This window comes from Carettochelys insculpta, chromosome 1 (assembly GCF_033958435.1).
Source record: "Carettochelys insculpta isolate YL-2023 chromosome 1, ASM3395843v1, whole genome shotgun sequence".
Lineage (NCBI taxonomy): Eukaryota > Metazoa > Chordata > Testudines > Carettochelyidae > Carettochelys > Carettochelys insculpta.
Genome location: NC_134137.1, coordinates 274,562,583 through 274,578,462, shown reverse-complemented (window position 1 = coordinate 274,578,462; position 15,880 = coordinate 274,562,583). Strand labels below are relative to the sequence as shown.

At 44.6% G+C, this 15,880-nt stretch overlaps 1 protein-coding gene across 1 annotated transcript in view; it reads left to right on the top strand.

The window, feature by feature from the left end:
• The window catches only part of ALDH1L2 (aldehyde dehydrogenase 1 family member L2), a 52,734-nt gene that overhangs the window by 25,792 nt on the left and 11,062 nt on the right, over positions 1 to 15,880 (top strand). Inside the window, exons 9-19 of the mRNA XM_075007814.1 lie at positions 3,857 to 3,948; positions 5,612 to 5,759; positions 8,122 to 8,241; positions 9,074 to 9,201; positions 12,101 to 12,251; positions 12,734 to 12,804; positions 12,923 to 13,028; positions 13,484 to 13,571; positions 14,421 to 14,514; positions 14,827 to 14,926; positions 15,535 to 15,633. Of these exons, the coding sequence (XP_074863915.1) occupies positions 3,857 to 3,948; positions 5,612 to 5,759; positions 8,122 to 8,241; positions 9,074 to 9,201; positions 12,101 to 12,251; positions 12,734 to 12,804; positions 12,923 to 13,028; positions 13,484 to 13,571; positions 14,421 to 14,514; positions 14,827 to 14,926; positions 15,535 to 15,633 (1,197 nt within the window). The remainder of the gene's footprint in view (positions 1 to 3,856; positions 3,949 to 5,611; positions 5,760 to 8,121; positions 8,242 to 9,073; positions 9,202 to 12,100; positions 12,252 to 12,733; positions 12,805 to 12,922; positions 13,029 to 13,483; positions 13,572 to 14,420; positions 14,515 to 14,826; positions 14,927 to 15,534; positions 15,634 to 15,880) is intronic.

The window sequence follows — 15,880 nt, the reverse complement described above, 5'->3', positions numbered from 1 at the left end:
ACAGTCATCAGCAAGCTTTGATTCTATTTCTAAAACAGAATCTAAGGCTTGTCTACACTGACTTATAGTTTGGACTCTGGGGATGTCAAGATCATAGCACGCGAAAGTGCTGTACTGGACTCCCCTTTATGGAAGCTGCAGGTTCATATTCAACCTGTTCCTGTAGCTAAATGCTAACCTAGATTATATTGTTCAGCCACTACGTGGCACCATGTGACACATCCCTTATTTAAGTGCACCTCAGCCATATGTGGCAGAACATTAAAGGGTCTCTGGTAGAATATTAAAGGACATTCCAAAAGACACATCTCTTGTGTATGCCTCTGAGAAGGAAGCCCTGCAGTCAGCCTTTATCTGATTCAGAGGCCTGACCTAGTAGCAGCCCTCTTTTAATGTACCACATTCAAGAAGTACATGACAGTAGTTCTCATCAGTGGAGCCCTCAGATGGGACAGCATCGATGTCAAGTGGGACCCTTTTAGTTTGTGTCTGTAGCATCCATGCAGAATAGCTGAAGCTCAGTACTTGGGTGCAAGCTGCTATTCAGCCTTCTGTAGTCTGAACTGCAGAGCTGTGTAAACATAGCCTTATGGCAGGTCTACACTAGACCTGAAAGTTGATCCTAGATACACAATTCCAGCTAGGTTAGTTGTGTAGCTGGAATTGACTTATCTAGGATCAACTTACCTAGCTCTCCTCACTGAGGGAGCTCTCCCATTCACCGCCCCTTACTCCTTGTGATAGTGAGTACAGGGGTTGGCTGTGGAGCTCCCTCTCTGCCCCCCCGGTTCGATTTCTTGCATCTCTACCAGGTGTGCAAAACCAAACCCTGGAAGATTGACCCTGACCAGAATGATCTCCTGGTAAGTGCAGCTGTACCCTTAGGTTCTGCTTGAGTCTGAGAGGTTTCGGAGGCGGTATGAATTGTCCCATTTGCTTCTGTGGAGACAACTTGGCACTTAATTATACCAATTTAAATTATGCTCCCTGGGCAATCACTTAGTGCTGCCTGTGCTCCTCAGGAGCAGCAGCAGAGCCAGGAGCACCAGGGCAGAGGCAAGCAAGCACCTCAGGGAGCATCTCGTAGCAACTGGGCTCCAGGGGCAGAAGCCAGCTCCAGTGAGTGCCGCCCGCTGGCATTAGGTTTCTTCAGGGGAGAGGCAAGAGCCCATTTTGGTGCAGCTGGGAGCTGGCTGTCCAGATGTGACCTGGCTTAGGGAGAAGGGCAGGGAGCGCCCCAGTTGCCACAGCACTGAGAACAAGTATGTCCCTATCAGGATGAAAAATATACAGCTGCATAGGGCACTGTAAAATTTGAAAATCAAATTGCCTCTTTTTTTTATGGTGCCCTAGGCAATTGCGTGCGGGTTATGCCGCAATGCCTGCCAGTTCCATCCCTCACCCCTTCCTGGTTCAGGGACTCAGAGACCTTCACTCAACCCATTCCCATAAGTCCCTGCCCATGTTCTGCCCCCACACATGCCACTCCTTCCCTAAAGACCCCTTCCCTGAGCAGCCTGGCCTGGGGATGGGATGGGGGGCCAGGTGCTGGGAGCAGGGGTTGGGCTGGCCCACTTCTTGTGCCCCACCCTGGCTCTCAGCCTGTCACTCTGCTTTCTGCTACCAGTGAGTGTGGGGCCATTCCACCCGTCCTCCACATCTCCTTCCCCAGCAATGCAGCTGGGAACTGGGTTGCTCCGCTTCCCATTGCCGCCAGTGAGTGTGGGGAAAAGGAGCTGACTCCTGCTGCCTCCCTAGCTGGCTTCCCTGCTTCTGCCCCACCCCGTCCCCAGCTCTTGCCTCCATAGCCCCTGTGTACAGACTCCCCTCTGCAGGTGTGCTGGATCCCTCCAGGAGGGCCCATCCCTGCAGAGGGGCTACATAGGGCACCAAAAGTGCTAGAGAGGGCCCTGGCAAAGAGTCAAGCCTCTACTCCCACCAGCCTCTAGTCCCCCAGCTCCTTCCAGGAAGCGACAGTTTTCATGTCTCTAGGACAGCACTCTGTACAATTTGAAAACCTCTATGCTAAATGGAACGGGGAAATCTGTGGGGGAAGGAGAGGGAGGAAAAATGTGACACCCTCCCGCACATGTTGTCTCTGCTTCCTTGGCGCACATGACCCCATGAACACCCCCCATCCCACCCCTCAGCTCCTGGGGTTGCATGTTCCCTCAAGCCACCTCTGCTCTTACCACTGCCCCAACAGTGGCTTCTCCATCCCTTGAGGTAGATTCTCCATCCCTTGAGGTTTTTAAGTCCCGGCTGGACAAGGTCTTGGCTGGGGTGACTTAGTAGGGGTTGATCGTGCTTGAAGCAGGGAGCTGGACTAGATGACCTCCTGAGGTCCCTTCCAGCCCTAGGATTCTGTGATTCTGTGAACAGAGAACTTAAACAATGCCTATGCCTGCAGATAATCACAGCTGTGACTGGTGGCCTGGCTGGATGGGGGGAATGGAATGGAGAGTGAGGGGAGCTACTGTGGCACAGCCAGTTCCCAGCTGGGCGTGGACATCTCACAAGTTCTTCAGCATCTGGTGCCTTGTGTGCTGGTGCTCCCTTGTACCTCATCCAGGTATCTGCACTCTCCCTCACCTCCGCAGCTGGGGCACATGTTCCTGCCCTTACCCAGGCTGCACAGGTGACTTGTTGGGGGCACACAGGGAGGCCACATGCACCACCCACCTTCCTCTCCCCCCAACCCCATGCCCACCATGAGCACTGTGCTACTTCCAGTGAGTACAGGGCCAGTTCCACCCCTCGCCCTCAGCAGCATGGCCTGAAAGTGCCGCTCCTAGGCCATGCCAGTCCAGGGGATGGAGTGGACTGCCTGCCTCCTCACTCCCCAGAAGCAACGCTTCTGTACCAAGAGGCGAGCAGGGGCAGAACGAGGGAGGGCAGGGGCATAGCACTGGCAGAGCAGGGGTGGGAGGGGACAGGCATGGGGGGAGGGGGGGAGGGGAAAGGGCCTGAGCAGAGAAGGGGTGGGGCAGAAACACCTGGCTAGTGAACTGGTGACCTCTGCCGGACTCGGTGTCTCTGTGCGGAACTGCAGTGGCTGGAAGATAGGAAGTGGAGAAGTGTGTGTTTCTGCTCGATTCCCTACGCCCAGCCTAATCTCCAGCTCCTCCTCTGATTTTGTTCTCACCACCCTCCTCCCCCACACATGCAGGCAGGGGTGGAAGCATAACCAGGTTCCACCTTCCCCTCCATGAGATATTGTAGGAGAGGAAACATACATCAACACCCACAATATTTCCACTGGGGGAGGGTAGCCACCACTGTTCCGTGTGAGCTGAGCACGTGGGCAGCCACCCAGGAGAGATTAAAATGGCCAGCAGATTACCAGAGCGCCAACAGCGTATGTTTCTAGTGGTGGTGCACCTTTTCACATGCCTTGGTGAACATAACAAAATTTATTCTGCATATGGATGAAAAAAAAAATCAGAGGACCATTGGCAGCTACCCTGCTTCCCTATTCTACCACCCCTGTTTCAACAAAGAAATAGCTCACTGACAGACAATTCATAATACCACTTCCCCAGTCAAAACAAAACTGCAAGGTCCTGCACAATGGCTAGCTGCCCAGACCAAAGGGTCACTAGTGATTTCAACTGACATGCTGAAAAAGGTAAACTTTACACATGCAAATCATTAGCATGGTGGTTATAGAAAAAAAAAAAAACTAATTTGCTTTTCTGGCTCCCTCTTTTAGGCTCTCTAGAAGGAACTGATTTTAAAATGTTATGTTTAAAAATATATATATGCAGATGTACATTAGTGTCAGTGAACTGATATTTTATGTCATTAAGGGATATACTGTTTGTAGTAATGCCTCATTTACTTTCTCTATTTTTAGACTATTTGGAAGGGAATTTTGAGTAATGTGGCTGTAATTGAGGATTCTACAGACTTCTTCAAATCTGGAGCATCCTCTATGCATGTTGTCAGGTAATTCATATTTTAAATAACCATGTTTCTAAGCAATAAAAGTCACGAATGGGATCGGTTTTCTCTTCCCCTGACCCTCCCCTTCAGGTAAATCAGAAATCATAAAACAGTAAAGGTTAGTTAAAATGATTATTTACCACATAAACTACTTCCTTTCCCAACTTCCAAAAACCTAATGGGAGAATCCCAGTGAATATCAGATCCTTCACCTGCCAAAGTCAGTGCCAGAATGGGCCCTTGCCATGCTTACTCGGTAATACTCCCCTTGATTCCCATAACACTGCCCTCCATGGGAGTTTTGCCTGAATAATAAGGGCAGGATTAGGCCCAAAACTAGGGGAGTGTCATGGGAGATATCTGGGGTGAGTCTACCTTGGTTCCCTGATAGCCCAAATCCACAGCTGCATGCTGAACTCCCATGGAGGTCAGTATGGATATGCACAAGGATGGTTAAGCCCACTACTCATAAATGCAGTAAGGTCACCGTGCTGTGTCAGGTCATGGCACTCCTTTCTCAACCTGAATGTTCATGGCCATTATATGAAAATCCCTTGAGAGTTTACCAAAATCATTTCTATCAATAATCCACCAAAAATTACATGATCCACAACATGTGAACTATGTCACCAGCTACATCCCTCTAGTCCATCACCCTCAGGATCTGACCAGTACAAGACAAGAGAATTTGATGGACTACGGGAGGTCAGTAGTGTCCAGCAGCATTACCAACACTTCCAGCATTTACTGGGCTCTTAGAGGACATTTAGGGGTAAATTACAGCTATGCTGAGAGCCAGGACTGGTGGCTCGACACAAACTTTATGGGACAACAGGAAACTTGGCCAGACCCATGATAAGTGGGCATTCAGCTAACTAAAATCATGCTGGACTACAGCTGTTGCCAGATGGGAGAGTGCCAGACTAGAAAGGTTCAACCTGTAGATAGCCAGGACAATACTTGCATCATGCTACAAGGCTGGGAGCTAGCCACCAGCCAGCACTCTTGGTGCTAATGAGTTTCCCCAGAGAGGTCTGACTGGGGAATGGAATGCAATCTGTTCATCGGGCTGGGTGAGCTAATAGATTATTTAGCCCATCACCTAAGGAGTGATTAAAAATGCAGAGGAATGAAGTGCCAGAGGAGAGGAACAGGGCTGAGTCAGAGTCCAAGCTTGGAGCTCTGAAGAAAGGGAGATCTCTTCTTCTCTCCAAACCTGGAGACAGGGCTGAGGATACAAAGGATGCTGTGATTAGTGCTCTTGCACTGAACTGTAAAGGGCTTGGGACAGGGATCTGAAATAAATGGCACCCTGTGGATAACTAACTGATTGGAGACTGAGCAGTTTCTGTGAGGTTAGAAGGAAGGAGCAGAGCAATACCCCATTACACATGACATATGTTCAACATTTGCCATTTGTTTCTTTTATGTTACCTCAGAGTATTTCAAACTAGTGGCCCAAATTCTGCCCTTAGTAACCCCTACCTGGTTGAGTGCACCAGTTAACCTAATGGCTGCCTGTGGTACAGCTATAGAGTAATGGTACACACACAGAAAAAGCCAACACAATCAACCAAAACCCCCACTCTTCCAGCTCTGAATAATGTACTTTGCTGCACCATACCTCAATGTGAAATTCAACCTGTTATTTCTCTGTAATTTTAAGAATGATTGAAGAGATCAAACAAAAATACAGTGGACTTCAGCTGCAGAATGAAGATGTGTATATGGCCACTAAGTTTGCAGACTTTATTCAGATGGCTGTGAGGAAACTGAGGGGAGAGGATGACAAAGAAGAGTTAGTCATAGATTACGTAAGCTTTTTTGGTTGTATTGACGTTCTGCACGCTTTTCTTTTCTGGAGTGTTGGTTTTGTTTCTGTAGTTTTCCTTTATTTGTGACTGGAGGATGAGGTAGAAGTTGGTGAGTTCATGAAAATTCATAGGTCATGAAACTAGGAGATCAATAGCAGCAGATGGATTCATGTATATTGCATATGTAAATATGGTAAACTTCTCTAGAGTGCCTTGCTCATGTATCTCAGTCATCCTGCCCACAGAAACTCTGCTTTTCTGTGGAAAACAGCCCTAGACTCTAAACAACCCTGGCATGGGTGGGAGGGACAGCAGCAGAGACTCTGGGCAGTACTGCTACCATATTGCAGGTCAAAATGACTGTTAGAACTTAGCCTTTGAGGGCTGTCCGAACAGTGCTGGGGAGGCTGTTCTGGCCTCTGGAACAGCCCAGGATTTGGGAAGTGTGAGGGTGACTTAAAACTATCTTAACCTCGCCTCACCTCTTGCACTGTGCCCGCTAGAGACAGTATTGCCAGCCCCAAATGTTCAAAAATCATGAGATTGATTTTAAAATTTTGAGATTAAGTGAAAATAGGAAATTGGTTGTTCTTTATTTGCCTTCTGCTTTTTGAGCCATAAGGGTGCATTGGGGTCACATTTTGAAGATTTTTCCACTGCTATGAGGGCTGGAAACTTACTTTTTCCTTTAAGGAAAAAAGCTGAAATCACCACAGTTCCTCTGGACTCCATGAGCCGGGAGGTTAAGTAATTATCATGAGAGCCATGACCGAATCATGCACATAATTACACTTTCATCAGTTTCACTCTCATGATACAAAACCATAGGGGTGTGTAACTTAAATTAAAAGGCATAACGTTAAATACCATCTCCTATCAAGTCTTGTCAATTTGCTTTTTCAGTTGGCTTGATCACTTTGTTTACCATAGATGCAAATATACTGTCATTTTTTGTTTGCTTGTGATGATTTTTCATAGGTAGAGCCATAGGTAGACAAGTAAATCTATATTCCTTTGCTTAAGGCAGGCTAGTTTATCAGTTGCCTTTGAAGCGTATTATAAGAACTTATTTCTAGCACATGAGTCTTTATACACATATAACGCTAACAGACCTGGGTTGCTGGCCCCAGGGATAGAACCTGTGAGCATAGGGTCTAAAGCCCTGCATGCTACCATGTGAGGTAAAGGCCCGCTGGCTCTCAGCTGAGGCTGTAGAGCAGAGACTTCACTCACTTCAGATGAGGTCTCAGTGCCTCTGGGTACTACATGCTTCCCTGGGCTGAGGAAGTGCGTCCTGAGCTTCTGAGACCTTCCAGCAGTTCTTGCAGGCAAATGCACCAGTTTTAACGCCAACAGGCCCGGGTTGCCAGCCCCAGGGATAGAACCTGCTGCAAGGTCTCAGAAGTTCGGGATGTGCTTCCTCAGCCCAGGGAAGCACGTAGTACCCAGAGGCACTGAGACCTCATCTGGGGTGAGTGAAGTCTCTGGTCTACAGCCTCAGCTGAGAGCCAGCTGGTCTTTAGCTCACATGTTAGAGTGCAGGGCTTTAGACCCTCTGCTTGCAGGTTCTATCCCTGGGCCCGGTAACCCGGGTCTGTTGGTGTTACACATCTATCACACAACAATATATGGGACTCCTGTTTTCATGATACTTTGCATGTTCCTGCTTGGCTACATATTATGTCAACAGAGTGTTGGGCGAGCATTTTGCCAGTTGGCACAAAGGAGCTCCTAGAATTACAGTATCTTTAAACACTTAAGTAGGGCCCACTGACTTCAGTTGGATTACAAACATACTTAGTCATACACCTATTTAAAATCTTTACAGTATTGAGGCTCCACTGATGGTTTGACCCCAGGTATCTGCTAGTTATACAACCTTAAAAAAGCATTAATCCATTTTATAATTTAGGCACTTCTCAGAGGATGTACAATTTGTATTTAGTTTTGCCTTAGCAATAGATACTGACAGCCTAGTCCTTTGTATGAAAATTGGTTATGTCTGTTACAGTTATAAGTTGTATTAGTTACACAATTTTGCATGTTACATGTACAGTATTGCCAATCTCAAAAGCTCAGAAGTCATGAATCGGGCTCATCAAAAATAATAAGATTATGTAAAAATAATAGATTTTCTGTTCTTTTTATTTGCCTTCTGCTTTTTGAGCTTATAGAGTGTTTTGAGGAAGTCACATTTTGAAACCTTCTCCATAGCCACAAGGACTAGAAACTTACTTTAAGAATGAAGGCTGAAAAAATCACACAACCACTTGGCTCCAGGAGATGGCACTTTAAGGAAAACAGTAATGGACATGAGAATTGGCAACACTGACCTGAAATGTTGGCTTTCTTTCACTGTTAGGTTTCAAAAACTGTCAACAATATGACTGTGAAGATGCCTTACCAGTGTTTTATAAATGGACAATTTATGAATGCTGAAGATGGAAAAACATACGACACTATAAACCCAACAGATGGATCAGTGAGTAACTTCAGCATATGATAAATACAAGCTTATTTTCAGTACTACATTTCTGGATGATCTAAAATATTAATAGGCTATTGACAAGTTCACTTTTTTGCATCTTAGGTTACATATTGAAAATCAGCTGATAAAATTCCACTTTGTAATAATCTATTTCAAGTCAGTTTTGCTAGCAGGTTAACTTACTGTTGCAGTGTTTGGCTAGAACAAGAACAAGTTCTTTAAAGAAGTGTTTCCACTGGAATTTTTGTTAGTTTGTTGGACTCATTTCTATTGATCAGAAGCTTTGTACAGACTCATTTTTACAAATTCTACAGTTTGGGCCAAATTTGACCTGAAAGTATTCTTTTAAATCACATTTTAAAACAACCATAGTTGTTCTGTATTGTCTTTAGGCATCTTAAAAACAACCGCCCATCTATCGTGGTACATGTAACAAATATACCAGTCTAGGGAAGCTGTATTTAGATGATATTCCAGAATTTTTAGGCATTCTATTGTCATATCAGACACTAAGCTTTTCCATTTCCACAATATCACATCAGTGAGTTGGTGTAGTAAATGAGGAAATAAAATGCAACATGAAAATGTTCCCTGCTGTTAGCAGAGTTTGAGGAAAGAAGGATCCAGAATTCTGAGCATTCACACAGTCCTCTGAATTTTACCCGTTGGTGGTGTCTAAACTTTTCTCAACCTCATTGAGCCAGGTATAAGATGTAACTATTAGAGTATTAAATGTTTGTCTCTATTAAAGTGAAAAAAGGAGGAAGAAAGCATTGTACATAACACCACTTTAAATGTGAGCTAATATTTAGCTGTCTTGTGACAGATAATAGCCAAGGTGTCTTACGCTTCAGTGGCTGATGTAGACAAGGCAGTAGCAGCAGCAAAAGATGCATTTGAAAATGGTGAATGGGCAAAAATGAATCCAAGGGAAAGAGGGATATTAATGTACAGGTATGTAAGGGACATCGCTATGTTTGCTCATGTTTCTTAGCTTTATTTTATTTCCTCTGAAAAGTCATGGCTTGTGTGGCCACATTTTAGGAATGGAGGGGCGGGATGATAAGGTCTCTGGGTCTGTGCATAGCATAGTGAATGCCAGAGCCCTAGGTTTGAGCACAGATTAGGAAAGCCTTAACATAGGGTTTAAGTACAACCTCTAGACCAGGGGTCGGCAACCTGTGGCTCCCGAGCTGCATGCGGCTCTTTGAGTCATTTGCTTCTCCGGATGCTGTCTCCTCTGCAGCTCCCTGCCCTGCTGCTGCTGAAACAATAGAACAAAATTCAGTTGGTTTAATGGCCGACAGGGTGGCAGGAGGGATCTGGCCATTAAACCCAACTGAATTTAGTTCTACTGTTTCAGCAGCAGCAGGACAGGGAGCCGCAGAAGTGTCAGTGACTGGAGCCACAATGACTCCACTTCAGCCCCAGGAGAGAGTGGTCTGGCCCCAGGGGGGGGCACTAGAGGGGGCAGTTCTGCTTTCTCCCTCTCCCACCCACCTGCGTCTTCCATGTTGGCTGGCTCTGGCCGGCTCCCTCTCCCTACCCAGCTGGTGCAAGTCAGCAGTGGGGCAGCGTGCCAGGTAAGGTGGGTGGATCTGAGGGGCTGAGCCAGGCGGGGAAGGCAGAAATAGATGGAGAGGGACTTGGCACTGCTGGGTTTCTCCCAGGGCACTCCAGTGCAGCTGCTGACGCAGCTGACTCCTCTACCTGCCTCTGTCGTGGACGACAAGTGCCCCCACCAGGCAAGTCCCAGCTGCAGAGCTCGCAGGAGCGCATGGTGGCCTGGGTGTGGTGGGAGCACATCAACTTCCTCCAGTTCCCAGCTGTGTTGAACGCCTGAGCCCCCACCTGCAGAGCCCAGCTAAATTCAGAAGCCCTTACAACTGGGCAGTGCTCCCCCGGCCCCCCCAGGGCTGCCTCAGTGTAGCCCAGGCAGCCTCCCCAGCTGTCATTCCTGCTGCCCAGCACCTTGGATGATGAACCCAGCCTGCTGCAGCTAAGTAAGAGCATCCTGGTCCCCTCCCCAGCCCAGCTCACTGCTCCACCATGGCAGGGAACATCCTGGGCAAGTTTTCAGCAAACTTTCTTCCCTCCCTTTGGCCCCAGGGAGCGCCTGTCTCCCCCAGGGACAGGAACTGAGCCCCTCTTAACCTTCCTCCCCACATGTAAAGTGTGAGGAAATGGAATGTGTGAACGTTTGTGAACGTCCCGCAGTAAACATGTATTGCATCACAAATCATTGTGTGTGCTTCTTAAAATAGGGGTTACGAAAAGTCTGGTTTGACGTTATTTATTAAGGACCGTTTTGTGTTCATATTCACTGCAGCTCTTGAATATTGATTTTTGTAACCAAATTTGACAAAATGGCTCTTCGCACTATTTCAGTTGCAGTCCACTGACCTAGATACTCAAGCCCAACGTTCCTTAACTGAGGTCATCTGACTCAAGAAAACCCTGAACTTACATTGCTGTGCAGACATACCCCCTGAGCGCATCTACCTCAAATCTTGGGGCCTCTTCCCCTTACCTGTCCTAGCATGGAATCTTGCTATTTCTCCACTTTTAGAGTGGGATCCAGGCACACTTTCCTCTGTAAACTGACCACCTATAATTTCTTTGAAGAGTGGGGAAGTACTGTTATTCATGTTTGACATATACACCATTGTAGGAGACTGATTTTGAAAATCTCACCAAGCACCTACTGCATCTTTAGGTGCCCATATGGTTTTGAAAAAGGTTCTGTATGTCTTGCCCAAGACAAAGCTGGAAGTCTGTGATAGAGCTGAGATTTAAACCCAGGTGTCCCAGACCCTAAATTCTTTTTACACCTAATAATTAGATTGTCACAGCTATATTACTCAGGGTCGTGTCATATGTAATCTTTGTTGCATGTTACATAACCTCCCTAGTACACAGTTCAGTTGATGGAAGAATTCTTTTGTCCAACTAGCTACTGCCTCTGAAGGGTGTGAATTTACTATAGCAATGGGGGGAAAAAAAGAACTTTTTGTCATTATATCGTGTCTGTGCTATAGTGGAATAGGACTGGCACTGTATCACTGTGAATTTTTGTTTTGATATTATTGCATTAACAGTTCTCTAACTTACCGGTCAAATATTTTATAGTTGGTTCTTGAGGGAGGATATGAGAAAAGGTGGGTGCACATGCTCCAATATTTATTTCATTTACCATACCATAATTTGATGAGAAGTAGAAGACTTCAAAGATAAGTATCTCATCCAGTCCTGGTGTTGACTCTGTGTCTGCTCCAGGGCTGGATCATCCATGGAAAAAAAAATGTTTGGTGCTATGTACCTACTGTCAGCCCTGTTCTCTGCACATCTGCCACCCTCGAGCACCTCCTGCCCGCAAGTGGCCCCACCTTTTCCTCCACCACACTTCTTGCCTGCCACAATCAGCTGTTCTGTGGTGTGCAGGAAACACTGAGAGGAAGTGAAGAAGCAGGGGTAGGGTACAGTTAGGGGGGTGGGGGGGACAAGGACGGAAGAGGCAGAGTGAGAGTGGGATCTTGGGGGAAAGGAGTGTAGTAGGAGGCTGGGACCTGGAGCAGAGACCAGGTGGAGGCACCCCCAGCAGATTAGAAATTCAGCACTTATGCATCCAGGCCTTTCTAAGTCAATGAAAACACTCTCATTAACTTTATTGCGTATTTGGCCCTTGTTTACATTGATAAATAGCCAAAGGTCACAATCCTGCAGTCAATGGAAATTTTGCCTGGGTAGCCATGCTTTGCAGTACCCCATCATGCTTGTCAGTTGGGTAGATTTAGAAGTGTCATTTCCCAATATTGTCATTTTTGATGCTCATTTGTTATATTTTAATTAAAAGACTTGCAGACCTGATGGAAGAACACCAAGAGGAACTAGCAACAATTGAAGCCATTGACTCAGGAGCTGTCTACACTTTGGCTCTGAAGACCCATGTTGGAATGTCTGTGCAAACATTCAGATACTTTGCTGGATGGTGTGACAAAATTCAGGCAAGCTTTATTTGTCAGCAGTTGTGTACAAACTGAAATGAATTACAGTGCTTTTGTATATTTAATCTTTACTGGGATTGTCTTCGACTTGTACAACCCAGAAAATCAACTTTAACACAGGAAAGCGAGGCATTCAAAATGGTGGGTGACTGAATTAGAATGTCCTGAAAATGTGATAAGGAGCATGGTGTGCTTCCTATTGGGAAACAGGGATTTAGAGTCTGACTCGGGATGCCAGGTAAGCTGATTGAGAATGTGGAGTGCTATAGGGGCAATGTACTTCATAGCCTGGGTAGAAGGTTATACAGCAGCAATATTCCAGCATCTTTTGGTCTCTGGCATCCCATTAACAGAACAAACCTGGTTGTGAAGCTTTCCATGATGGCAGTGGTTTTCCTGATGTAAACATGGCTAGATAAGAGGTGCATTGTAGGTTTCCTTTCTAGAGATACAGATTTTTAAATCCATTGATTTTCTTTCAGGGTTCTACAATCCCAATTAGCCAGGCACGCCCGAATCATAACCTAACATTCACCAAGAAGGAACCCATAGGGTAACATTTTTATAATCTTCTTAATAACCGCAGACTAGTTTTAACCTTGACAAATCAGAAATCCTTTCAAAATCTGTTATGAAAATGTAACTTTTTCCATATTTTTCCCAATCTTAAGAGTCTGTGCAATTGTTATCCCCTGGAATTACCCACTGATGATGCTTGCATGGAAGAGTGCAGCATGCTTGGCTGCAGGCAACACGCTAGTTCTCAAACCAGCCCAGGTAAAGTAAACAGAGAAAATGCAAATTAGGGGCGTGTTTCTCCAGTCCCAGCTCAGGCAAAGCTTCTCTTGGCTCCATCCATTCACATACCTGCTGCCCGCTGTAAAGACCTGCAAAGCAGGATCTAAGGCACTTACCATCTTCATTAGAACTCTTGGGACCTTCAAATTAGAGAATACGTGAAACCTTTCTATTTGTCTGTCAATGTCTTTGTTGTCTGGCACTATGGTTAGGAAGTTTGGGGAGAGGAGGTTGGCCAGTGAGATGCATGTATAAGTCAGAATATAAATCTGGGTCATGAACAGAATACACTCCTTTTTCTATGGGAATGTCAGCTTCGTAAAAAAAAATCAACTAATGTAAGATTCATCTTGTAACAAGCTAAAAATATATTAAATATTTCAAGGTGTACATAACTGAAATGAACCTAATCTGACTGTTGTGTACATGCTTAGGTTACTCCTTTGACTGCCTTAAAGTTTGCAGAGCTCTCAGCTAAAGCAGGATTTCCTAGAGGCGTTATAAATATTCTGCCTGGCTCAGGTAAAGTATTGACCTAATTATTTTTCTATACAAAACATAGCTTGGTATGAACTGTAGGGTTGAGAAGAGTTAAGTACAGGACTGAGGTAAACGGAAGTTGTTGATGATCTAGCTTTTCACCTCTGCAGATCTGTACACTGAAAAAGGTGCTAGAGTATCTTCTCCTCCTTAGTGGATCTTTGTCCACATTACAAAGCTGGCATGTCATTCCACATGTATTCACTGAGCTGAGTAGGGAATGACTGTGGTGCTAGCCATGAGTGTTTTCCCCTCATCTACCCATTCCAGATTCAGTCAAAAAATAGAGAAATCTTCAAAGAACTGTTGATAGAGAAACATAATACTATTGGTTACCGGACTGCTCATATTCTCGAAGGCAGTTGTCAGAAAGAAATATTATTTCAGCATGATTTTGAGAAGACTAGTTAGCCAACTCTGACAGATCAATTGATGGAGGCAGTTTCTCATTACATCAACTAAGTCATCTCCTCACAATCATGTTTAAATGTCAGATTTCCTAGCAAAGACAAGCCCCGAGGTAACTATGGGGTAACTCTAAAGAATTCAGTTAAACAGTACGTATTCCATCCGTTTAAAATATAAAGTGGGCTATTCTATCAACAGTCCAAGTATCAGAGATGAAATTCTCAACCCCACTGATGAAGAAAGGGATTTTGCTATTGTGGTATTAGTGTTACTAATCTGAGATGTTAATAGTAACATAAATAAGGATATGTACTTTTTAAAATTAGATACTATTTAACCTGACAGACCTACTCATCTGTTAGAATGTTAATACTTGCATGCACATTTTCCAATTAATTTTTCCCATATCCCACAATGACTCAGGTGGTTTAGTCGGACAACACTTGTCTGAACATCCAGATGTTCGCAAACTTGGATTCACTGGCTCAACTCTTATTGGTAAACAGATTATGAAGAGGTATTGTATTCATTATATTCAGAAGATGTTTTATATCCTTTTATACTGTTGATTAATCAATATTTGTTTACTACATTAATTTACAAACTACATCTTGCACATAACATTAAAATGACTTGCAGACTGGATGAGAATATATGTAATCATGTGTCTTTGTTAAATAGTGGAAATATTATTTGCTATTATGTCCAACTGTCTAAAAAACAAGATACATGCTATATACTTTCAGCAATTGATCTTAAGGAAAATAACTAAATTCCTAGAAAATATTTGAGTGTCAATTTTTACATAATTATGTACAATGTTCCATAGCTGTGCAGTCAGTAATCTGAAGAAGGTCTCCCTTGAACTTGGTGGTAAATCCCCACTGATCATTTTTGAGGACTGTGAACTTGACAAAGCTGTGAGAATGGTAAGATTACTTCAAAAACATTTTCTTTTAAAGTTTTCTGATGGTCACTAACTAGTACCAGGAGCAAATTGTCCCTCCTGCATGAGTCTTGAGTCCATAGGAGAGGTTCTTTGTGCATTTGGCAGGATAGGAACACATACTTCTTCATGGGATCACATGCTCCGACTGTCCTCACAGCCCTCTACAAGGTGAAAGGAGAAGCAGAGCTGTGTATTTGGCAGTCTTACTGTCAAACTGTTTTCCCATGATGCCGTACAGCTTCTCCTATGGTGCTTCACTCTCAACAGTGTGCAGGAGTTGTGCATCTGCCTCCAGGAACAACAGCTCCACTGCATGCAGGGCCATTTCTGTTCACGCATATGTGTATTTAGAAAAGGGAGAGGTAAGAAGGGAAGGATTTACCCCAGATGTGTGTAAAAAAACAAACAAACAAACAAACAAAAACACTTTAATGAGTTTTATCTGGATAGTGTTCCTTTGAAGAAGAGTTATTTATATACTGATGGATCCAGACGTGGGAACAAAAATAGAGAATGTAGCCCAAGGGAATAGTTGGAGTCAGAAATAAATAAAACCATGCATCAATGTAGTGTTTTCTTGTGACGCAGGGAATGGGAGCAGTATACTTCAACAAGGGAGAAAATTGCATTGCTGCTGGCAGACTGTTTGTGGAAGAATCAATTCATGATGAATTCGTTAGGAGAGTGGTAAGATATTCGAAGAGCTTGTGTTCACAATAAATTCTGTGGTAGTTGTAAAATGAAGGTCAAGTCATATTATAGAGACAGACAACTTTATTTATCATGCAAGTGGTTGCTGATACTGGGAAATCATGTTTCCTATCATGAAAGAATGAAAAGGATGTGCTAATGGAAGACACTTTTAGACAAGAAATGAAGCAAGTGCTTATGCTTTTAAAGTGCATGTTTATAAAGAGACCTTACTCTACCAATT